This window comes from Cetorhinus maximus, chromosome 1, assembly GCF_964194155.1.
Source record: "Cetorhinus maximus chromosome 1, sCetMax3.hap1.1, whole genome shotgun sequence".
NCBI classification, from domain to species: domain Eukaryota; kingdom Metazoa; phylum Chordata; class Chondrichthyes; order Lamniformes; family Cetorhinidae; genus Cetorhinus; species Cetorhinus maximus.
The window spans coordinates 187021843-187048173 of record NC_135879.1 but is presented as its reverse complement, the minus strand read 5'-3'; the positions used below and the strand labels follow the sequence as shown (position 1 = coordinate 187048173).

At 44.5% G+C, this 26331-nt stretch overlaps 1 protein-coding gene across 1 annotated transcript in view; it reads left to right on the top strand.

Moving 5' to 3' along the window:
- LOC144685893 (long-chain-fatty-acid--CoA ligase ACSBG2-like) overlaps nucleotides 1-26331 on the top strand; it is a 137938-nt gene that overhangs the window by 95706 nt on the left and 15901 nt on the right. The window contains exons 8-12 of the mRNA XM_078550901.1: nucleotides 344-514; nucleotides 2356-2537; nucleotides 5354-5587; nucleotides 11133-11350; nucleotides 17089-17228. Coding sequence (XP_078407027.1) covers nucleotides 344-514; nucleotides 2356-2537; nucleotides 5354-5587; nucleotides 11133-11350; nucleotides 17089-17228 — 945 coding nt within the window. The remainder of the gene's footprint in view (nucleotides 1-343; nucleotides 515-2355; nucleotides 2538-5353; nucleotides 5588-11132; nucleotides 11351-17088; nucleotides 17229-26331) is intronic.

Here is a 26331-nt window from a genome sequence, read left to right as displayed (position 1 = left end):
CATACTTGTGGAACCATATCCCAGCTTGCCAGCTATTTAAGGAAGGGAGGGATTATTTGCTAAATCTATGGATTGTCAATGGGTCTGAGTAATGGCTGATCTCAGCACAGTGATCAATCACATTCCCCTTGGCACTGAACAAACTAAACACCCTTCAGTCTTCACTCAGGAAGGTTATAGGCAAATGCACATTTTGGGGGAGGATGGCGGTGGAGCAGGTTGTAAATCTCAATGCTTTGAATGTTTTACCATGCTAACTTCCATTATTTAAACAACTCTTTGGATGCTGGCATGCTCCTCTTACACTGAAGAATGTTGTTTATACAATTCTCTTTATTTCCAGCTGACGTGGACTGCGAATATAGCAGGGCAGATGGTGGATGTTAATCCTGCTGCAAAGGAAAAAGTTATAAGTTTTCTCCCAATGAGTCATGTTGCGGCACAGATGTTGGATATCTGGATCCCAATAAAGTTTGGAGCTGCAACTTACTTTGCAAGCCCAGATGCACTCAAGGTAGGTAATTTGTGTGAATTTAGAGTTTGAGGAGTTGAAGAGTTATTTTACTTATTCAAATTTGTCTGGAAACTAATGGTTAAATTTTTTGTAGAAACTGATCTCTAAACAGACTATCTTTTAGCTGCCACCTACTTACTTATTTTTCTTTCCTGAAATGATTGATACAGCCTAGGTCAAATGATCTTATCTGTTCTCTCAGTTGTATAGTAAAACCATTACTAGTCTTCACTGTATTTTCAAGTTGAAGGATGCTAATGCTAAGAATTGAAGCACTTCTCCATTTTAAGAATACAGAACAACTTCTTCCAAAACTATGCTTTATCCATAAAATTTGTAGAGGTATATCAATAACAGTTCAAATTTGACATTACATAAAATGCAATACAGATCAGTTTCTTCCAATAGAGTACGTGAGGTGCCTCACTACACTTGCTATTACAGGTTATGTTTATAATGTACATTTATATTTTATGACAAATGTTCTCTGGAGTACATACCTTAGGGATTTCCAGCCCCTCAGTGTACTACGGTGGGAGGGCCTTTGACCTCTCCCCATTGAGACATTCCCTTGGCTGCCTGAAGCTTTAATGCATCCCTCAGAACATAGTTCTGGGCCTTGGAATGTGGCAGCCTGCAGCACTCAGTCATTGACAGCTGTTTTCCCTGGAAGACCAAAGAGTGTCTTTCACAGAGTTGATGGCCTCCAGCAGGAATTGATGTTTACTCTGGTGTATTTATGATTACATTATTTCCCCTTTATCTAGAGATTTATACATCATGTCCCTGATGACATGGTCTATTTTCAATCTTCAGATAAAGTGGATGATGGTTTGGGTGACTGCCACAGTGTGGGGATAGGGCCAGACAGAAATGGCATTGAGCAAGTTTGGATATAAAACTCCCTGTACAATGCCTCAACCTCTTGAACAACATTTGGCATTTTATATTTACCGTTGGCTCTGGGTGAGGTTACCAATTAATGGCAGTTCTATACTGTAGAAACTAAGTTGCGACTTTGGGTTGATTTTCAACCCATTAATTATGAATTTCAGGAAATTGGATCTTTGTTTCACTTTTCTTACTATCAACCTGCTAAATTCAAGTGCTCAAGACAATAACCCAGTGTCCAAACCCACCTATTCTTTTTACCAAATGGTTAAATCATTTGACTGTACTTTTTAATCACTGTTGTATCAAATTTTCCTTATTGTGATTTGAATATGTGGATTTTAAGCTGATCTTCTATCTAAAAAGGAAAGTAAACCTTCCTGTCTCTTGGAAAAGCCTAACCTTACTAGTTAGGTTCGCCCTCAATGGTCATTCTCAGTTGAGAGTGTAACATCTGCTCCCAAGAGGCGGGTGGTTCATTTAAATATTTTAATGAGGCTGCGTGCCTCAGATTGTATATCTCTCCCAGTTTGAAACTTAGCCATCTGAGTGTCCAGGGTTTCAGGACAGCTGAAGGGAGGCGAGGACTGCCTTGTGGAAGAGGTGACATCCCTGCACTCCTTGTGGGCCAGGAGGAGCTGCAGTGCATTTTACCATGTGCAATCCCCCCCGCCACCACCTCATCCCATGTGTGTGATTTATAGCCCTATGATTATTGCCATGGCTGAAATGTAATAATCAGTCCAGACTATGATTTGGACTTACCATCTTTTGGTACTTGGTGGTGCACCAAACAGGATCTGCCTCACTAAGCCATCTGACAAGCTATTTGTGGTTTTGCATAGTTTAGGTAGAAGCTTTGATGAATTAAAATTTGCATTATTATTTTTTTTTTACAGCACTGAATGTTAGCTTTCTTAATGTAAGTTTGGTATTTTGTTCCTTCTTAGGGTACCTTACTGGACACTATGAGAGAAATACACCCCACTGCATTTTTAGGAGTACCTCGTGTTTGGGAGAAAATAGAAGAAAAAATGAAAGAAGCTGCTGCTGAAACATCCACTTTTAAAAGAAAGATAGTTGCCTGGGCAAAGGGTATCGGCCTGCAGGCAGGTTATAATATGATGAAGGGGTATGTCAAAAGAGGAGCTTTTTTATTGGAGTTCGTACAATAGTAAAACAAGTATACATGATAACATAGGGATGTGCAGAATGGAAGAGATTGTTCCAGTCTGTATGGTTGGTTCCAAAGATTGAATTAAAATAACAAGAACCTCTCAGTATGGTACACCCCTCAAACCCTTCCTTTGCCAAAATTTGTTCCGTTTCCTCTTGATTCTGTTGAAGTTATATACCACCACAGGCAGTTCAATCGACATATTCAGCAAATGAGGGTGTGAGGCTTGCAGCAGGGCTGTGTTTGTATGGGTGAGGTGAAGCATATGCTTGTTAGTAAGAGTCCTGATAAAGATTGTTGGTAGGTGAGTGATGGGGGTGTGGTGATTTGAACAGTGGCTGAGGTTAATGGTTCAGTTGGTGGGATATGTCATTTAAGGATGCATCCACTAACCTTGACCACTTGTGTGAGGTTATTAAATGTCTTACGGCATTGCATTGCATCCAAGTCCTTGGACCTCCATTCTGGCATTGACCTCCATGACTGGCTGTTCCCACTGCCTTCTCACTGTGTGCCTGTATGGCTTCCTGACCCCCTGTGAATACAGGATGTTCTCCTGCTTTCAAGCCACTCCACCAAGATCTCCAGTGCAGTGTTGGAAAACCTAGGTGCCCACTCTCTTTCCCATGTTCAGCTATTTTTCTCTGTTCCTCCGATCAAATTCAACTGACCTCCTCCAGGCACAGAGCATCTCATACGAAATAGGAGCAGGATTAGGCCATTTGGCCCTTTGAGCCTGTTCCGCCACTCATTGAGATCATGGCTGATCTGTTTTGTGTTTCGAATTCCACATTCCCATCTACCCCCATTAACCTTTGATTCCCTTGCCTAACAAGAATTTTATCTACTTCTGCCTTAAAGATATTCAATGACCCCGTCTCCACTGCCTTCTGACGCAGAGTTCCATAGTTGCACAGCCCTCTGAGAAAAAAATTCTCCTCATCTCTGTCCTAAAAGGGCAATCCCTAATTTTAAAACAATGCCCCCTACTTCAATATGCACCTACAAGAGGAAACATCCTTTCCACGTCCACCTTGTGAATACCTTTCAGGATCTTGTATACTTCAATCAAGTCACCCCTCACTCTTCTAAACTCCAGTGGAAACAAGCCCAGTCTGTCCAAACTTTCTTCATAAGACAACCCGCTCATTCCAGGTATCAATCTAGTAAACCTCCTCTGAACTGTCTGCAATGAATTTACATCCTTCCTTAAATAAGGAGACCAAAACTGCACACAGTATTTGAGATGTGGGGCAGAATTTTCTGCCTGTCGGGCGGGCGGGCCTGACCCAATTGTGGGCAGGTGTGGAGCCGATCGCCGCCAGCGATCGGGGCCGCACCGCCATTTTACATGGGTGGGCCAATTAAGGCCCGCCCAACGTGGCATCCGCCGGGAAGCGCTATGCGCTCCCTGTGCAGGCAGGTGGGAATCCGTAAAATCGAGAGTGCAGCCTCAGGGAGATCGCCTCGACTTTTAAAACTATTAAAAATAGAGAAAAGCAAAATCCCTTACATCTCCCCTCATGTGACAATGTTGGGACATGTTCATAATTTACACAACAACTTTATTACAATTTTTAAAACCCTGCATAAACCTCATCCCGCCGCTGGATGAGGTTTCATGTTTTCTCTATTTGTCACCGGGGTTCCTGGCCGACCCGCCAAACTTAAGGTTGGACGAGCAGATCCTTTTAATTGGTTAATTGATCCTGTCAATGGCCTCAAGTGGCCATTGACAGGTCGGCGGGCCCGCAGCTGATTTTGCTGCGCCCCCGCCTTCCTGAAAATTTAAATGGGGCGGGATGACGTCGGGGGTTCTGCTCGCGTCATTTTACGTGTCGCCGAGCGGGCCCCACCCCCTGCTCGCTGATGGCAAAATTCTGCCCGTGGTCTCACCAATGCCTTGTATAACTGAAGCATAACATCCTGTTCAATTCCTCTTGTAATAAAGGATAGCATTCGAGTAGCCTTCTTAATTACTTGCTGTACATGCATACTAATTTTTTGTGACGCATGTACTAGAGCACCTAGGTCCCTCCGCAGCTTGAATTCTGCAACTGTTCTCCGTTTAAGTAATAATCTGCTTTTTTATTCTTCCTGCCAAAGTGAACAACTTCACATTTTCCCACATTATACTCTGTATTTTTCTCATTCGCTCAATCTATCTATATCCGTCTGCGACCTCCTTAAGTCCTCTTCACAACATGCTTTCCTACCTATCTTTGTGTCATCTGCAAATTTAGCTATCACACCTTCACTCGCTTCATCTAAGTCATTGACGTAAATTGTAAAAAAAAGTTGAGGCTCCAGTACAGACCCCTGTGGGCCACTCGTAACATCCTGCCAATCAGAAAAAGACCCATTTATGCGTACTCTCTGCTTCTTTAAGAGGGGGCAGGCTAGCTTGATGTAGCATTAACAAGTAGCGATGTTGAGTCCACTACTGATGCTTGCAGCCAATCAACAGTGCAGTTAATATGGGCAGAAATCATGTTGAACAGGCAACATGAAGATGTGTTAATCAGATTTTCTATTACCACAGAAAACGTTTTTTTTAAGCCTTCCTCCACTGTTGGCGCTTCTGCTTTGGGATTATCAAGCCTCTGATCCTGTCTTATACCCGCCCCACTTCTTCCTCCCTCCTTCCTCAAAAAATATGAACTAAATCAAAAACTTTATTCTCAGTTATGTCTTGTTTTTCTTGCTTAACTTGTTTTTCATGCTCTGTAGTGAGGTCAAAGGGGTTATTTATGTCTCCTTTTGTGCTTCAGAAACACATCTGTGCCCTTCGGATTCACTTTGGCAAATTGGCTGGTATTTAAGAAAACTCGTGCTTTACTGGGCCTGGACCGATGTACAAAGTGTTTTACAGGAGCAGCACCCATTACCAAAGAAACGTTGGAGTTCTTCCTAGGCTTTCGTATCCCAATTTTTGAAATTTATGGAATGAGTGAGAGTACTGGTCCACACGCACTCTCTCATAAAAACTTCTATCAAATTGCAAGGTCTGTATATAAACTAATACTAGCATAATTAAACTTAATCACATCTAAATTCTTGTAGGTAGAACAATTGTTTAATTTATACCATAAGCTTGCAGAATTTGTATATTTTAAATAATAGTTCATTCTAACCCTGAGGAATATCTTCAGGATTTGCACTATTTCTATCTTTTCCACCTAATACAATTTACTCAAATATCTCCATTTTTTTCTTACATTGCTCTTATGGGCCAACAGCTACACACTAGTTGGTAGTCTGCTCAGAGTAGCTCAATTGTCTTCTTAAAAAGTTCAAGTTGTTTGCATGAATGATAAGCCAAAAACCGGATTGGTAAAGACTCTCATCTCTGCTGGTACTGAAGAACTACTTTTCCAATTGCTGAGATAAGCATTGCAAAAAATTTCGATGGTGCATTTAATTTCATAATCTGTTGCCCTGTGACAATTGAGCTCAATGGCAGTGCTCTTGTGTCTAAATCAGAAGGTTGTGGATTCAAGGCCCATTCCAGGAAATATAATCCAGGCTGACATTTCAGTGCTACAATCTTAGCTGTTGTTGAGATAAGAAACTCCATATAAAAATAAAATCCCGAGGATGCTGGAAACCTGAAATGAAAACAGAAATACTGAAAATAATCAGCTGATCAGGCAGCATCAGCGGACAGAAATAGAGTTGATGACATATCATCAAAACTGGAAAGATTTAGAGGATGTGACAGGGTTTAAGGAAGCGCAGGGGCAGAAAAAGAGGGAAGGGAGGAAAGAAAAGGAAAGGTCTGTAATAGAGTATAAGGGAGGAGAGATTAAATGACAAATGGATGATGGTGCAAGGCAAAACTGGGTGGTGATGGGACAAATAAAGAAACGAAAAATGGGTCTAGAGAAGGTGTGAAAAGGAGAATCATTACCAACAGTTCAAGTGCTTTCCAATAAAATGGGGATAGAAGTTATGGTCTGAAGTTGTGAACTCAATGTTGAGTCCAGAAGGCTGTAATGTGCCTAATTGGAAAATGAGTATTGTTCCTTGAGCTTCATTGGAACAGGTTGCGAGGCTGAGGACAGAGGTCAGAGTGGGGTAGAAACTCAAAATGACAGGAAGCTCGCTGTCACACTGAACAAAGGTGTCCTGCAAAGCGGTCACCCAATCTGTGTTCATTCTCTCCAATGCAGAGGTAACTGCATCGTGAGTCATGACAGCAGTATACTAAATAGAAAGAAGCACAAGTAAATCACTCTTTCAATTGGAAGCAGTGTTTAGGGCTTTGATGAAGCAGGAAGTAAAAGGGTGGGCGCTGCCTCTCCTGTGCTTGCACAGGAAGGAAGGGGGTTGTTGGGTATGATTGAGGACTGGACCAGGCTCTTGTAGAAGAAATGGTCCCTCTGAAATGTCAAAAATGAAGGGGAGGGGATAATATGTTGGTGGTGACATTCCCCTGAAGGTGGAGGAAATGGCAGAGGGTGCTCCATTGAATTGGACTCTGGTGGTGTGTAAAATGAGGACCAGGGGAACCCTAACAGGAGGAAGGGAAGGGGTGAGGGCAGAAGTGCAGCAATGCGACAGGCATGTCGAGGGTCCTGACAGCTATGGTTGAAGAAGAAGGAAGACATATCGGAAGCACTAGTATGGAAGGTGCCATCATCAGGACAGAGGCAAGTGAGGAAAATGGAATAGAGTTCTTGCAGGAATTGAGATGAGATGAATTACACAACAATTTCAGATCACAGTCATTGTCCCCACTTTATCGGACAGAAGCTGAGCTGTTTGTAATGATTCTGCTATTCCTGTTCACATTCCTAAACTCTTCTCTTGTTTCCTTACTTATCCCATCACCATCCACTTTTGCCTTGCACCAACATCCCTTTTGTCACTTAATCTCTTCTTTGCACCCTAACACAGGCTTCCCCTTTTATTTGTCATTTGCTCCACCCTCTTTCCTTGCTTCTTGCTTATGACTTGTTACGTCTTTAGCTTTTTCCAGTTCTGATGAAGGGTCATTGACCTGCAAGTTTACCTTTGTTTCTCTCTCTTCACAGATACTGCCAGACCTCCTGAGTGTTCCCAGTATTTTCTGTTTTTATTTTATATTATGTTAAAAAAATCCCATTTCACTTTTTTTTTCCAAAGAAGAGTGGGTGTTTTGACCAACAATAATCCTTCAAACGGGCTGAGTCATGCCGGGGTGGGGGGTGTGGGTTTCAGGTGACCAAGGGAATGAGTGCGGCGATGGCATGCAGAGGAATGACTGGGACTGGGGGATGTGCAGCCCGACATGTAAGGTGTTGACGGGTGGGATTTAGTTTTGGACGAGAGGGAAGGGGTTCACACGGACTCCTGACTGGGGGAGGGGCTTGTTGGATCCGGGAGGGAAAGTGGCATTCACTCTTGTAGTTGTGTCTCTTTGGAGCACGTTGTTGGAGTGGGAAATCAAAGCCAGCCCTGGGGCTGTGTGGGCTGGGCTCACAGGTCTATACAGGTCGTGGTCATGGTCCAGGAAGGGGAAAGGCTTTTCCATCTTCCGGGCTGGTGCACAGAATGGTGTACAAGGCACGGTCAGTGTCTCACCACGGTGGTCCTGGGGGTACGTGGCTCGCTATTGGGCTGCAGATGGTATTGTCATGGTCAGGAGAGGCATCTGCAGCTTGTTGATGGGGAACATGTAAATCGGGGTGGGGAACGGGTAGGTACTCGAAGCTGTGCTGGGGGTGGTCTTGGTATGTGTTGGTACACAAGATGGGGAGGGTTGAGGTCTATATGGGTTATAGGGACATCTACAGGGATGGATTCTGGTGGAGTACAGGAATGTCCACAATGATTACAGTGGGCTCCAGGGTTTTTGGGGTAGACTGGAGAGGAGTCTAGCTGCACATTGTGGCATACCAGGAGGATCGGAGGGACTTCCTGGTTACAGGGGGAGGCTGGTCTCAAAGTAAAAGTGCAGCACTACCATGTTGACTGCCTGATGGAATGACGCATTTAAAAAAGACCCTGAGAAAAAGATTGCAAGGGGAGGGGTCAAAGGCAGCGTGGGAGGGGTCAACGGCTGGACTCATGGAACTCTTTGAACATGAGAGCGTTGAGATCCATGGTCAGCTGAAAATCTGCCACACTCTTCATGAGGATCTGATGCCGCATGGACTGGGAGGCTATCCCTTGCTAGTGGCTGTAAAGGTGATCGCCACACTCAATATTTTTGCAAGTGGTTCATTCCAGGGATCCACTGGGGACCTTTCTAGTATATTTCAGCCCTTCATGCAAAAGTGTAGAAGGGAAGTTATGGATTCCCTTTCGAGTAAGGCTTCATCCGTTGTGAACACCCAGTTCACAACGGATGAAGCCAGCCAGGCTGCTAGATTTCTGGGATTTGCAGCGATCCCTGGCTTCCCATGAGTGCAGGCTGCCATAGATTGCACACATGTGGCTTTAAGGGCTATGTGGTAGCACCCACTGATCTTCATCAACAGGGGAAGGGTTCCACCCCCTCAATGTGCAGCTGGTGTGCGATTATCAGAAGAAGATCATGCACGTTTGTGCCAGGTTTCCTGGGAGTCCTCATGACTCTTACATTGTGAGTTACTCCCAGATGCCACAGATCTTCGAGGGCCCGCGGTGCTTACAGGGTTGGCTGCTGGGAGATGAAGGGTACCTGCAGAAGACTTGGCTTATGTCACCCATGCCTTGTCACCAAAATACCTCGGAAGAGAGATACAAAATGGCGCATTCTGTGACTAGGTTCATCATAGAACAAACCATTCACCTCCTGAAATGTGCTTCTGATGTTTGGACCGTTCAGGTGGGCTCTGTTGTACTCTGCTCACAGGGTGTCCTGCATCATGGTGGTGTGCTGTACATTGCATAACCTGGTGTTTCAAAGGGGAGATCACTTGCCAGAGGGAGACAGAGGAGGCAGAGATTTCTTGGAAGGGCTGGAACCTAAAGAGGGCCAGGATGGAGATGTTCCATGTGAGGGTGCCATTGCAATGGCATGGCATGGAAGATGGGCCTATGATTCGCTGATTGGCAGCAGGTTCCAACAGGAATGAGGTCCACACAAGGTGACAAGTGCGCATTTTGTCTGTCCTCCAGAGGCATGGAAATGATCGGGAAGTCCTTTCCAAATGTCCACATCTCAAACAAGCTCACCTTTTAGCCTGGAACCAGTAATCCTCAGGGATCACGAGGGTATCGGTGTTGAAAGGTTTACATCCAATGCTGCATGTGCGCCTGTGCACACCAGCACGTGACTGGAGTTAACTGCACATTGTGCAGTCATTGCAACCAGCATGTGATACTTTCAGCAGCCATTGAAAGGTGGACATGGCTACAGTGAACAGAATGCACCCAGGATATGTACTTTCACACTCTCAAGGGACACAGCTCAGTAATGATGCCGCAACATTAGACCCTCTAAGAAAAAGGAGCAAACATAATTCAATCATGTGCTGCAAGACTTAAAAGAGCATTTCTGTATATACATGCACTTTCAGGCTTTGTTTGGACACATGTCCCTTAGATGGCACAAGGGGCCAGTGACTAACATGACTTGGCCAAACAAAACATGGATCTGAGGGAGAGGAAAGCAGGCCATTGAGGAGTGGAAGCTTAGGTCACCCTTGAAATAAGACGGCACATAGAATCATATGCAAGAGGCATTCACATCCTGAGATGTTGGGTCATAAAATCAAATAGTATTTACAAAGGTACATTAGATATACAGTGCCACCGGTGCCCAATCATAATTTCGTAACTTTATCTACTCTATGTCTAGGTGCAGCCCCGACATTGGCAGCAGAGCTGGAGGCAGCCTGCTGACTGCTTTGCCCTGTTGTCTGAGATGACTAGCTTTCAATTCCAGATATTTTAATAATTAATTGAATTTAAATTCCATCGGCCTCATACTTTGATTTAAACCCATACCCAAACCACTAGCCTGGGCCTTTGGATTACTACACCATGACTTTAGGCTACATCATCATCTCCCCATCTGATTTGCTTCTGTGCTTCTGTGATACTTTGTCTTTTGTTTTTCCTTCTTCACCTTTGCAAGTTTTCTCAACTATGGGTTTTGGCGTTTCATCTTGCACTTTGAAGAATATATTTGTTAAAACTCAGCACGAGAGTCTGCCTAATGTAACTGAAGCACAATCTGTGACAATTGGTTTCAGACTTTTTGTCTGCCTTTTCCTTCTATCAGTCCTACCTTTAATGTGGCTTTCTGTAAATCTCACCTGGTTATCTTGTTTAGAAGAGATGGGGAGGAGGAGATTTTTCTGTACAGTATTTGCATTGCTGTTTACCTACTGTTAGAAATATATTTCCTATGGTTGAGAATGGCCCTAGCCAAGCATTGTGCTAATATCACTCAGTAACTCTGTTGTGAGGTGAGTGACCCTGTATTTTTTTTTCTTTCCTGTTAACCTTTGCCTACTCTCTATTCAAGTACTTCATTTGATGCTTTTACCTGGTGGTCTAGCTGTATGTTCAATTGTTAGCTGTTAAACTTTGAGGTCGATGATTGTCTTGAACTCTTTTGTTTTACAATCTCTGCAGCTGTGGAAAGGAGATGATCGGATGCAAAACTATGATTGACAAACCAGATGACAAAGGGAATGGAGAAATATGTTTTTGGGGAAGACATGTCTTCATGGGATACCTGCATATGGTCGAGCAGACTAAAGAAGCTATAGATACAAATGGCTGGCTCCACTCTGGAGACTTGGGAAAATATGATAAAGATGGATTTCTGTTTATTACAGGCAGGATAAAAGGTAACTAATTTTTATTCTTTTTCTGGTAGTTTTACCCCTCCATTGTTTTCTGAAATCATTAGCTCTTTCCTGAGGCACAGTTCTGGGCCTTGGTCACTCTTATTTTCTCAGTGACCATTCACCATTTCTGAGGTAAGGTAGTGTATGTTTTGGCAGGCTATCTGATATCAGGGGAGTCATCAATTCTGCATGTGGACACTTTCCAGATGTCGTTATTGGTAATAGTCACAGTTGGGAACCTAAGCCCAACAGAGAGCAACTGTAGAGTCCCAAACCATACTGTCTGAAATCAGCTAGCCTGATACATTCCTGGAATTGAACTGAGAATAGTCCTCGTCTGAATGATTCAACTACTCACTGAGTAAATCTGTTGAAGCAGCAGGAAACCAAAAGGTTAACTCTTGATGACCTGGGTTACTTTACCTATTCAGAATTGGCCACTTTTTTTTATTGAGGGCCACTATCCTAACATCCTGCATGATGGTTATTATCGAGAAAGCTGCAAGATGTAGTAATAAGGGCCATTGCCTTCAGTTCTCCGTGGAGTTGATGCTTTTGAGTTTGTCACTGAGCAGTTGCCAACTACAACTGAAGGTCATCCTCCAGAGAAAATGGGCGAAAAAAAAAACTATGGGATCCATAATTTTTTTTATAAGATCCCTTCACCTGCAATAGGGTAGTTGGACTAACTCTGTTTCCTAATTCCTTGTGGAGATCCGGAAAGTGAGAGGAGACAGCAATAAGCCCCATGTCGATGTACCACAGGTGGCTATGCTAAGAATGAAGCAGTTTGCTGTGAAAAATAGGCAAATGGGAGGAATAATGTAAATAATTCTTTCTTTGGTAGGAGAAATGCTTCATCTGCCATGTAAACTAAATAGTATATTGAACTCCAGCCTGTGCAGTTCAAAGAAAGAAAATAACACCTTTCACCAACCCAATCTCCTAAAAGTACTTCACAGCCAATGAGGTACTTTTGAATGAAAGTCACTGTTGAAATGTAAGGAAACTCAGCAATCAATTTGCACACAATCAGCAATGAGAAATGACCAAATTTTGCCTTGGAAGATTTGGCCCAATCACGGTCAGATTACCGCTCAACTCCAATTTAATTACATGGCACCGACGCTCCGCATTTCTTGCCCAGACTTCTGAACGGGTCTCTTCAGAAATGTGGGGCGTGCCTGATCTGGGAGACCTTCCTTCGTAGGGTAGGATTGTCAGAGGAAGCAGAGCCACGCCCTCTTTTTTTAATAGCACTAGCTGCTGTGTTCTGGTAAGTTTAAAGGTCCTAAAGCCATTTTCAGAAGCTACAGAGAGAAGTTAAGTGTGTAAGGCAGGTGGGTGAGGGGGGTAGTATAGTGTAATGGGCTAATAGAATAAAAACGCTAATGAGCCACATAGACTATAATGTATCAGTGACATCAGCAGTCATGTGTTAGGCTGTACTCAAGAGAGACATACCTACTCTGTAACCTATCTTTTATATAATGTTAATAAACTAGTTTAAAGCAAGTACCAGAGTAAGATTACAGTCTATCTAGGGAAGATAGGTCACGCATACCAGAAGTCAGATAACGCACCAAAAGTACACAAAGCAGTTAGTAGCAGGTAAGTGGCTGAGGGGGTAGGGTGGCAGGTAAGTGGGTGAGGGGGTAGGGTGACAGGTAAGTGGGTGAGGGGTAGGGTGGGTCATGGTGGGGTTGAGGGAGTAATCAGGTCAGGCGAGGGAGTAGTCAGAGGCGTAGATGGGTGGTCAGAGGGTAGTCGGGTGGGTTGGAGCGCAGCTAGGGGGGTTGGGGTTAGTCAGTGGGTAATTGGGGGGTAGGTTGGGTGTTTGGAGGGTAATAAGTTGTCAGGTGGTCAGTGGGGCAATAGCCAGGGGTCCAGTGGGGAGTTGGGGTCTCAATAGTATAGTGCCCCAGGAACACAAAGGCCGGAATTTTCCAGCCGCTCACACAGGCGGGAACTTCCGGTCCCACCCATGTGAACGGAGATTTCAATGGCTCACCGGCCCCGCCGAGGGGTATCTGGGGGGTGGTGCTGGAAAATTCCGGCCAAATAATCATTTGGTAGTACAGAACTCGAGTATTGCTGAAGAAAGAAACATGTTATCAAAGCTCTCGTCTTGCACTCATAAGGGCAGCTACTATGCAAGATAAACTTACAGTAAAGGGAACAACAATTTATACTGCATGAGAAGAGAATGCTGATTGGTTGGCAAATGGACTCTGGTAGCGGTGTTGTCATGAAGAATGCAGCAGAGAACAGTTAGCTGTAAACTATTAAGCTTTTATTTCAAACTCAAGCCAGGCCAGTCGACTCTGGTCAAGGCATTTGGGGGGTTAGGGGTTAGTCAGTGGGTAATTGGGTGGCAGGGGGGTAGGTAGGCAATGGGGAATGAACCAGGGAATGGCTGTCTTGCAAACTTTTGTTTAGTTGGAAAAGGCATAATGTGTGGACACGCTCCTTCTGTCAAAAGGCAGGTTCCTGTGTGAAAAAATGTGGCTTCTAGCGTGTGTGAGTGAGCCACTCTGCAAGCCCAACTGATGATCTTAAATTGGTTGTCAGTGTAATTCTTAGCACAATCGGGATTGTTTAGCAAGTGCTGTCCAATCGCAGAATCGTATGTAATGTTGGACACTATGGCCAGGATTCTCTGACCCTGCCCGGGAAGCATCGATCTCCGAGATCGTCCAGTCCCACCTAAAGTCAATGGACTTTTGGCTGGCCCGCCACATCCCCTGCGGTGGGTCCCGTCATGACGTTGCTGGAAAATCCTGGCTTGTGTTTTGCAAGCATGGGCTGGTTGAGTACGGTCAGTACTTTGCCTGTTGTGAACAGTTGAAGGGATGTGCTGTTTGATACGATCCGCCAATCTTTGGGACGTACGGCTTACATATCTGGCATCTCACTGGCACTGAAATTCATATACCACATGACTCATTTGTGTCATAGATGTTGGGAAAACCATGGGCAGAATTTAGCCCTCGATGGGTGGGTGGGCCCCACCGGCTCGGCGGCGGGTGGGCAGCCGAACTCCGCCGCCAAAATGGGCCCCGCTGCCATTTTGAGTGGGTGGGTCAATTAAGGCCCGCCCAGCGGGCTGTCCAATGGGAAGCGCTATGCGCTTCCTGTGTGGTGGGGAAGGATTCCCCAACTGTCAAAGTACACTCTTTCAAAAGAGTGCACAGCTCCCTGAGACTACGTGCCGTCTCAGGGAGATCGGTGAAAGTTTAAAAAACATCAAAAATAGCAAAATAAAAAAATTATTAACATGTCCCCCTCATATGACAATGTCAAATGAGACGGGACATGTTAATAAATATTACATAAACTTTATTAAAGATTTTTTAAACACACACGAAACCTCATCCCGCCAGTGGATGAGGTTTCATGTATTATCAGAAGCCCACTGGGGCTCTTGGCCTGCCCGCCAGCCTTAAGGTTGGATGGGCAGGGCCTTTAATTGGCTTAATGATCCTGTCAATGGCCTCAATTGGCTATTGACAGGCCGGCGGGCGGACAGCTGATTTTGCTGTTCCTCCCGACGTCATCCTGCGTCATTTTCCCGTCGGCGAGCGGGCCCCGCGCCCAAATCGCCGACGGAAAAGTTCTGGCCCATATCTTCACGAACTGGATTTTTCTTTTAAAAATATGGAAAGACATTGCATTATCTGGACATTTGGATGCTGATCTGGAGTTTTTTTTTAAAAAAAGGGTCATAAGTTCACCTTGAAACTGTCAACAAGCATGTCTTTTCCAAGAAATCAACTGACCAGCATGGTACTTGAGGAAGAGCTGTTTGTTTTGAGCTGCAATCACTTTAATTGATGGGGGGGAGAAAAAAACAGCACAGGCAAGTGATTTAATGGAATTCACATGGCAGAGATGAGCTTTAAGTTTTGAACCTGTTGTTTTGTGAATTCAGTCTTGTTGGGGAATAAGCTGAGCAGGAAGGCTACCCTGACTGACTCTCTCTCTCTCTCTCTCTCTCTGCCTTGGCTGCAATTGTGTGTGCATTTCTAAACCTGTAGCCAGAGAATCCTCATCTGAGTGTAACTTGTCTGCATGTTGGACCTGCAAAGCTGAGACAGGAAGAATTGGTCTAGCTTTATGTTCTCCTCCACACCAAAGCACTGTTGGCGAGAACCTCCAGATGTCTACCGGGCCCAGCCTTCATACATATGTCTTCATATGACAGAACTCTAGATCAAAAGTATTGAAACCATGTGAACTTTATCGCCTATCCTCTGAAGCAAAGAGCAAAAAAAAACTCGGGCAACATTTGTGGCCCCCATTTTATCTCTACACGAAGTATGCTATGATTAGGAAGTGACAGGAATCGAGGACTGATCTTGCACTCCCCTGCAATGGTTCCCTGCACAGTGTGCAGTACCATTGTGCTCACTTCCAGAGATTTTTACAGTATTAAATTAACAGGTAAATTAAAATATTGCAATCATATGAACTAAAAACAGAAAAAACTACAGCTTCACAGCAGGACAGCCCGCATCTATGGGGAGAGAAGAGATAGGGTAAGGAAGGCACAACCTGAAAACGCTAAAACTCGATTTAATCCAATTATAGTCTCCAATGAATGTCAACCATATAGAGATTGTACATGTTATAATGAGAATTTGCATGTAATAAATTGGGGTAACCAACTTGTTTCTAACGCATTTAGTAGCTTAATCTGATGATCCATCGCTGCTTAAATGTAACTAGTGGATGTGAATACAGTAAGTCCTTGTTTTAAGTCACCCCGTTTCAAGAAGTTTTGTTTTAAAGTTGTTTTTGTTTTAGACCAGTTTCCTCTGATTAAGTGGTGATTTCTACTTTAGAGTCGCTTAGCATCAACACCTTCCTCACGTCATCGCCGTCGGTGCGTACGTGATCGTGGGCCATCTCCGCTCGTTGTCATTGTGCAGTGCGCATCATCATGTAATATCAGGCTCTGTGACCCAATCGGTCCATTGTTAAGGACACTGTGTTGTATTCAAGGCAACATCAATTTAAAAAAAACCCAGAGGCATCCAAACCCAGAGTTTTTTTTCAAGCAAAAATTTGGATTTAAATTTGATTTTAAATTTTGGAGTTGTAGAAGTCCCTGCTGTGGGTGAGACTTTTAAATTAGTTTTTAAACATGAGCCAGAAGCACCCAGTAACTGCTGGTAGTGTGCCTGCTGTTGCAAAGAAAACAAGAAAAGCCATCAGCCTCGCAGTGAAGTTGGATGTTTTAAAATGTGTTGAGGCTGGTGAGTGTTATCCAATTTGAATTTATACAGGATTTCTTTTATATTTAGTTATTTTAATTTTCAAGTTATTTCAACTAGGAATGCACAGTGCTGCACACGTATGGTACAGTATTTCAACTTATGCATTGTTTTTTTCTGGTGGAGAAATGTCCAACGGAGCCTAACTCCTGCTTTAACATTGATTCCTATGTAAACCCACGATTCACATGAAGCGATTTCACTTTAAGTCGCGATTTCCAGGAATCCAACCACAACTTAAAACAACAACTTCCTGTATGTGTGATTTTCTGTTCTATTATTTACAAGAAATGGCAGAAAGGCCATGGCATTGCCGTTTAGGACTAATGTAATGCTGTGCCATTCATTGGATACATTTAGTTAAATTATCTGGGAATCTATGCCAGTGCTGTTGGTTTTAAAAATAAATTCAAGTAATTAATGCAGTGAATTGTATTGTTTACCTTAGTTGTTTTATTCCAGAGTTGATAATAACAGCTGGTGCAGAGAATGTAGCCCCAGTCCCCATTGAAGATGCTGTTAAGGCAAAACTATCAATCATTAGCAACGTCATGCTTATTGGTGACAAGAAGAAATTCCTCTCTGTGCTTCTCACTCTGAAGGTAAGTGTCGTTGTGCAGAATATAACACGACTCTTTATCTTTGAGGTTTGGATGTTTCAATGTTTTGCTCATGTTTTCTTTTGTGGGCGCACCATATCGTGGTCTTTTATTCTCTGTTTCTCTACTTCTCTGTTATTACGTGATGGATGTTAAAGCAAGAAGTTCTACACAATAATGCCAAAGAGCATCACTCTCTCTGTTCTATCTACAAGATTTGGCAAAAAATTGCCTAATGAGGGCAGGTGAGCGTGAATGTTATTTGAGGCTAAAATCTTTGACTTCTGGCCTCTGAGATGGACCTCAGAAGTGAACTGTTTGGGCTGCTGGCCTACAACCTCATGAACATAAAATAAATAGGAGAAGGATTAGGCCATTTGGCCCATTGAGTCAGTGTTGTTCAATAGGTCATGATTCATTTAGGAACATAGGAGCATGAGTAGGCCATTCAGCCCATCGAGCCTGCTCTGCCATTCAGTTAGACCATGGCTGATCATCTACCTCAATGTCAATTTCCTCCACTATCCCCATATCCCTTGATGTCATTAGTCTCCAGAAATCTATTGATTGCTGTCTAGAACATGTTCCATGATTGAGCTTCCACAGTCCTCTGGGGTAGAGAATTCCAAAGATTCACCTCCCTCTGAGTGAAGAAATTCAAAGAACAAAGAAAAGTACAGCACAGGAACAGGCCCTTCGGCCCTCCAAGCCTTTGCCAATCATATTGCCCGTCAACTAAAACATTTTGCACTTCCGGGGTCAGTAACCCTCTATTCCCATCCTATTCATGTATTTGTCAAGTTGCCTCTTAAACACCACTATCGTACCTGCTTCCACCACCTCCTCTGGCAGCGAATTCCAGACACTCACTACCCTCTGTGTAAAAAACTTGCCCCGCACGTCTCCTCTATAGTTTTCTCCTCTCACCTTAAATCTATGTCCCCTAGTAATTGACTCTTCCACCCTGGGAAAAAGCTTCTGACTATCTACTCTATCCATGCCACTCATAATTTTGTAAACTTCTATCAAGTCGCCCCTCAATCTCCGTCGCTCTAGTGAGAACAATCCGAGTTTCTCCAACCTCTCCTCATAGCTAATAACCTCCAGACCAGGCAGCATCCTGGTAAACCTCCTCTGCACCCTCTCCAATGTCTCCATATCCTTCTGGTAATGTGATGACCAGAATTGCATGCAATATTCCAAGTGTGGCCTAACCAAGGTTCTATACAACTGCAGCATGACTTCCCAGCTTTTATACTCAATAGCCCTGCCAATGAAGGCAAGCATGCCATATGCCTTCCTGACTACCTTATCCACCTGTGTTGCCACTTTCAGTGACCTGTGGACCTGTACACCCAGATCCCTCTGCCCGTCGATGCACTTAAGGGTTCTGCCATTTACTGTATAATTCCTGCCTGTATTAGACCTTCCAAAATGCATTACCTCGCATTTGTCCGGATTAAACTCCATCTGCCATTTCTCCGCCCAAGTCTCCAACCGATCTATATCCCGTTGTATCCTTTGACAATCCTCTTCACTATCTGCAACTCCTCCAACCTTAGTGTCGACTGCAAAGTTACTAATTAGCCCAGTTACATTTTCCTCCAAATCATTTATGTATACTACAAACAGCAAAGGTCCCAGCACTGATCCCTGCGGAACTCCACTAGTCACAGCTCTCCATTCAGAAAAGCACCCTTCCACTGCTACCCTCTGTCTTCTATGACCAAGCCAATTCTGTATCTATCTTGCCAGCTCACCTCTAATCCCGTGCGACTTTACCTTCTGTACCAGTCTGCCATGAGGGACCTTGTCAAAGGCCTTACTGAAATCCATGTATATAACATCCACTACCCTTCCATCATCGATCATCTTTGTCACTTTCTCGAAAAACCCGATCAAATTAGTGAGACACGACCTCCCCTTCACAAAACCATGCTGCCTCTTACTAATACACCCATTTCCTTCCAAATGGTAGTAAATCCTGTCACGAAGAATCTTCTCCAATAATTTCCCTACCACTGACGTAAGGCTCACCGGCCTGTAATTTCCTGGATTATCCCTGCTACCCTTCTTAAACAATGGAACAGCATTGGCCATTCTCCAGTCCTCTGGGACCTCATCTGTAGCCAGTGAGGATACAAAGATTTCTGTCAAGGCCCCAGCAATCTCCTCCCTTGCCTCCCTCAGTACTCTGGGGTAGATCCTATCTTGCCCTGGGGACTTATCTACCTTAATATTCTTCAAGATGCCTAACACCTCTTTTTTGATCTCAACATGATCCAGGCTATCTACGCACTCTTCCCTAGAAAAATTGACCGCTAAGTCCTTCTCTTTGGTGGATACTGATGAGAAGTATTCATTTAGTATCTCTCCCATTTCTTCTGGCTCCACACACACATTCCCACCTCTGTACCTGAGTGGGCCTACCCTTTCCCTGGCCACCCTCTTGCTTTTTACATATGTATAAAAGGCCTTGGGATTTTCCTTAATCCTGATCGCCAGTGACTTTTCATGACCCCTTTTAGCCCTCCTGACTCCTTGCTTAAGTTTCTTCCTACTTTCTTTATATTCTCCACGGGCTTCATCTGTTCCCAGCCTTCTAGCCCTTACGAATGCTTCCCTTTTCTTTTTGACTAATCTCACAATATCCTTCGTTATCCAAGGTTCCTGAAACCTACCATGCTTATCCTTCATCCTAGCAGGAACATGCCGGTCCTGAATTCTCATCAACTGTCGTTTGAAAGCCTCCCACATGTCAGTTGTTGACTTGCCCTCAAACATCCGCCTCCAGTCTAGATTCCTCAGTTCCTGCCTAATATTGTTATAATTAGCCTTCCCCCAATTAAGCACCTTAACTGGAGGACTCCTGTTATCTACCAGTACCTTGAAACTTACTAAATTATGGTCACTTTTCCCGAAATGCTCCCCTACTGAAACTTTGACCACCTGGCTAGGTTCATTCCCTAATACCAGGTTCAGTATTGCCCCTTCCCTAGTTGGACTATCTACATATTGTCTCAGGAAGCCCTCCTGGGTGCACCTTACAAATTCTGCACCATCTAAACCCCTAGCACTAAGTGATTCCCAGTAAATATAGGGAAAGTTAAAATCACCCAGCGCAACAACTCTATTGCTTTTACATCTTTCCAAAATCTGCCTAAATAATAACTGTTCCTCAGTCTCCCACCGGCAATTGGGAGGCCTATAGTAAACCCCCAACATTGTGACTGCACCCTTCCTATTCCGGAGCTCACTGAGGTGTCCTCCTGTCGTACAGCTGTGATATTCCCCATAACCAGCAGTGCAACTCCCCCACCTCTTCTACATCCCCCTCCATCCTGCCTGAAACATCTAAATCCTGGAACGTTTATCTCCTCATCCCAGTCTTAAATGGCCTACCCCTTATCCTGAGATCCCCTGGTTTTAGACTCACCAACTAAGGGAAACATCTTATCTACATCCACCCTGTCACACCCTGTAAGAATTTTGTAAGTTTCAATGAGGTCACCCCTCCATTCTTCGAAATTCTAGGGAATACAGACCCAGTCTCCTCAGTCTCTCCTCGTACCACTATTCTGCCATCACAGGGATTAACCTGGTGAACCTCTGTTAAACTCCCTTTATGGCAAGTATATCCTTCCTTAGATAAGGGAACCATAGCTGTGCACACAACTCCATATGTGGTCTCACCAAGGCTTAATACAGTAGCAGCAAGACATCCTTTCTCCTGTACTCAGATTGCCTTGCGACAAGGGCCAACATACCATTTACCTTCCTAATTGCTTGTTGCACCTGCATGCTAACTTTTAATAAACAGGGACACCTAAGTCCCTTTGGACACCCACACCTTAACCATCTTAATTCCAGGGAATACAACTCTAGTTTGTTTAATCCCTCCTTGTAGCTTAACCATTGGAGTCCAAGTATCCTTCTAGGAGACCTACCCTGTACTCCCTCCAAGGCCAATATATCCTTCCTAAGGTGTGGTGTCCAGAACTGAGCACAGTACTTCAGATGTGGTCTAACCATTCCTTTGTATAGCTGAAGCATGACTTCTATCCCTTATTCCTTATTCTTCTAAACATAATTTAAGAGGCTCAAATGCTAGCCCGTATTTTCTGTACCTGTTCTTGATACTACATTGATCTATGTACCTGGACATCAAACCCCTTTGGATACTTGGGAAGAGAAAGTTAGGCTAAGAGTTGTGTCCGTCAAGTGGCATGGGAGGGTTGAAGTAAGAGATGTGAATGATATGAGTTCGTTAAAATGAAGGAAATCCTAGGGTAGAGTCTTCGAGCTCCAGGACAGTCAATCTGGAGGTGCCCCCAAAATGTACTGGGAATCCTGCCCTTCCCCCATCCCCAGGAAGTTCCCAGGTAAGGATTGCACGGAAGTTGCCCGGGAAGTTCAAACTTCCTTTGGGCAATTGCCCTGCACTGGGAACCATCTGAAAATGCGATTTAAATCACAAACTTTGGATAGTTCTGTCTGTTTTACAGCAATAGTTACCCAGAAAATATTAGAATTAAAACCACTTCTTGCTTTTGGGTTAACTATTTTACTGACAATCCCGACCCCCCTGACCCCCACCGGGATCGCCCCCCCACCCAAACTGACTGCACACCCCACCTGAACTGCCCAATCCGACTGCCCAGCCACCTGAACCAACCCAACCCAACCCAATTTTTCCCACCCCCCACCCCCCGCCCCCCAAATTCCACCCGCTTACCTTACAAAGCTACCGTTTTCCCTGGCTTGAATGTGGCTGGACCTTTAAACTCACTTGATTTACGGCAGCTTAGCACTGTAAAAAATGGTGTGTGGCCTCCTGCATCCGACTTTGCAGCCCTTAAGATAGGGTAGAATTCTCCCTTCGGCAAGCGGGGGCAGGGCCCGCTCGCCGACGCATAAAATGACGCGCGGTGATGTCGGGTGGGCATCCCAACGTCACCCTGCATCATTTACATTTTCAGTTCGGCGGGCACGCAGCTGAACTGTCAAAGGCTTATTAGGGCCAGTTAACGAGCAATTAAAACAATCAACTGAGCTGCCCATCCAACTTTAAGGTTGGCGGGCAGGCGAAGAGCCCGGGCAGCCTTCAGAAAAAACATGAAACCTCATCCGCGGGCAGGATGAGGTTTCATGAGGGTTTTAAAATTTGTATAAAATGTTTAATTAAAAGAAATTGACATGTCCCAGCTCATGTGACAATGGCACATGATGAACCTTGAGCTGATCTCCCTGAGGCAGCACTTTGCCTCAGGGAGGTGAGTGCGTTCTTTCCTATGCATGCGCAAAAGTGTGCACTCCCAGCTCAGGGAATCTACCCCCCCACCCGCCCGCACAGCGCTTCCGAACGGATGTCATGCTGGGCGGGCCTCAATTGGCCCACCCACGTAAAATGATGGCGCGCACCGATCGGGAACCCGCCCGCTCGCACCCGCTCCCACACAACCCCTCCTAATGGGGGGGAAATGCTGCCCATAAGGCCTCAGGAGCGCATTGCACCGCACCGCTCTCGCCCGGCCTGAGTCAGAATGTTAGGGGAGAAAGGATTGAAAGGCTTTTGAGGTAAGAAACTCAGAATGGAACGCCAATCCGACTCTGATTGCCACTTCACAGAAGTTCAGGCTCAATCAGTCATACGGAACAGGAGGAGGCCATTCGGCCCATTAAGTCCATGCCAGATAGTAGTAATTATAGCCATTATTTTTTCACCATTACAGCTGGAAACGGGTGTAACAAATCCATTGCTATCTGGATAGATATTTCTTACAGCGCAGGCCTATTTTTGGAAATTTAATCTGGTATGATGAGTCTCTTAATGGTTGTGGCAATTGTGGACAATGACTTTAATTTCCTCTTACTGCAGCAACATTTTGTACAATTCTTTTTCATAGACCTGCGGTAATAGACATCTAACCCTGAACTGATTATGTTCCTTCCATAGTGTCATGTCTAGTACAGGCATGTTATGTTATGAACTTTCAGTCAATACTTTTAAAAATTGGACACACAAAAGCTGTTAAGGTGGCTGCTGAAATTCATGTGACTTTTGACATTTGGACTACGGACAGTATCAAGTCTCTGGCAAATACCTAATTAAATATGGACATTTGTGGAATTTACACATCTCATTGTTTAAGGATGGGCCAACACCTAAAGACTGTGTGGAGTTTCCAGACAGCCTGTCTTCGTGATTCATACTGGACAAAAAGGAAGATCTAAACTCAATGGCCACTATCATCTTCTCATTGTATCACAATGGCCTCCCCCATCCAAACTAGACTGGGCAGGCCTTGGAAGTATAACCCATTGGTCATGTGATTGAAGCTGGTTCCAGGAACTGCACCCTTATTACCCCAGCAGATCCATCAAAACCAGTGGTCAGCCAGTCTGAGAACCAGACTCTGAAACTAACTGCAAGTCATCAAGCAGCCAAAATACTTAACCTGTTCCAGTTTCAAAGTTCACCTGAGAATCAATTTCTTAGATATTCGACTACAAGAAACCTTGCGACCCTGCTCTGAACCCTTCACTTTACAGGGCCCTCACTTCAACTCTAAATCATCAAATTCATTCAAGAAACCACAGTCCTGTCAGAAGGGAGGCCGGAAATCGTAAATCAGAGATGGGTGTAGGTAATTAGTGTGAAGGGAATTGTGTAGCCATTGTGTAAGATTGTGAATTGGAGCCTCCTTGGAGTCTCCAGAGTGCCCAATGAACAGTTAGTTGTACAAGTAGTAAAGACCGAAAATGCTGGAAATACTCAATAGGTCAGGTGGCATCCATGGAGAGAGAAATATAAGTAACATTTCATGTCAATGGGGATATGAATCAGTAAAGTTCTGCATTATTTTTCTCTGGTCCCTTGTTATTGTTGCCGCAATAAAAATATTGATAAGACATTCAGTGAAGCTGTATGAGAGTAAAATGTGAGCATGGTGTTTAGTTGGCTGGCCCTTGGTCTGCTTTTAATACTGGATAGCAGTTTCCATGTATTTATGCTACTTGTACCTGTTTTATGCCAATGACTACTCCACAAGATATACAAAAGAGCGACACCAGAAAACCTTTGTGTATCTCCCTCTACACAATCCATTTTCAATGGTGCAAGAGCAGCGTAACTCATTTCAAGGAAATTCACCCTCTGTTATAAAGAAAGCTACTGAACTGTGCGAACATTGGGCTGGATTTTTGTCGAGTCAGGATGACTCGCGAACCGTTTAAAAATGGTGGCCAGGACCCAAGTCCAGGATTCTTGACCTCATTCCCAGGGTTTCCAATTTACAACAGTACCTTTTAAGGATGCGGGCTGGTTTGGGTCGCGAGCCTGCACCTTGAACTCCAGGCCTGGCCAACTGCATTGTGCGGATAGGCATGTCCTAGTCCTCTGCAATTTTTATGGAGCTAGGCCAATTTTTCAAAGAGTAATTTTTTGTGGCACCACAGAGATGTCGTGAATGATAATCTGTCTGAGGGGACCTTTTAAAAGGTAAGTTCAAAAGCTTCTCCTCATGCCCCCATGTCAAGGTATGCCCTCCGCCACACCCACACCCTTTGCCCCTTCAGACTCTCCATACTAATGTATTTTTCTTTTATTTAATTGTTCATGGCATGTGGGCATCATTTATTGCCCATCACTAATTGACCTTGAGAAAGTGGTGCTGAGCTGTCTTCTTAAACCATTGAAGTCCATGTGGTGTAGGTAAACCCACAGTGCTATTAGGAAGGGAGTTCCAGGATTTTGACTCAGTGAAGGAACGGCGATATAATTCCAAGTCGGGGTGGGGTGTGGCTTGGGGGGGAACTTAGAAGTGGTGGTGTTCCCATGCATCTTCTACCTTCTAGATGGTAGAGGTTACAGGTTTGGAAGCAACCCCCCTCACAACCCCTATGACTCCCCATGCCAAGTCATGCCCCCAAACAAACTGTATGGCCCCTCATGCATCCCCATGCCAAGATGCAAGGGTGTGGCCCCAAACAACTGTTGTAGCCCCTCATGCACCCCCATGCCAAGCTATGGCACTTCCATGGCCATTCACCCACTATATAGTGCATAGAAGCAATGAACCCCATGTTGATAGTAGTATGTGTTTTAAAAAAAAACATTGATAACTTTCTACTTGCTTAAAGAAAAATCCTTTTCACTACAGACCAGTAGAAGTGTCAATCATCCAGACCCCTTATCTGAAACTGCACACACTTAAAACCTCTTAATCATGTGTAAATCGACATTGTGAAATTGACAGCAGAGATCGGAGAGTCAGAACTGTCAATCAAGCAACATTTTCTCTGGGGCTCAGGCGTTTTAACAGCCTAATGGACTTCTGGGCTGTCAGCCATGACCATCCACCTGGGACCCTTGAGTTTCTAAGCCGGCAAATAGTTTTCTACTCCCACCTTGGTCAACTTCAGTTGCCCTTCAGCGCAGACTTTACTGCAGCACCCGACCTTGCTAGGATCTTGATGTTATGAGACCCATGAGTCAGGGAGCAAACCTGCTGCCCTGTGGGCTTCACCATAGAGAGGAGAACACGCCTGAGGATGGGTTCTCATGCAGTTGACTCATGATTATTAGGGGATCCCTTTGGGTGGCCAATTGTGCTCATCTTTAATGCCACCCACACGAAAAGGCCCTCCTTTCACTTTGAGGACTCACACGTACAGAGCAACTGTATTGTGAAGGAGAGCCTTGAGAAAATGGTGTGCATATTTTTCTAGACATGCTGCACCACCTTCAATCTTCACCTGTCACCCAATATAACCATTTCTATCCCTTTCCCCCCTGGTACCCTTGGACCACTTCACCCCGTTACTCTTGAGCCTATAACCATCACTCTCCACATGCCTTCTGTCCCCTCTAAGCCTACATCCATTACTGTCTCTATGTCCACTTTGATCCTGACCCCTCCCATTATCCGCACGACCTGTCTCCTGTTTCCCTGACCCCACCTCATGAGACCATTCACTACCTGACCATACATACATACGAACAGATTAATTAGGAGAAGGAGTAGGTCACCCGGCCTTTTGAGACTGCTCCTTCATACAATAAGACCATGGCTGATCTGATTGTAACCTACCCCCGGTAACCTTT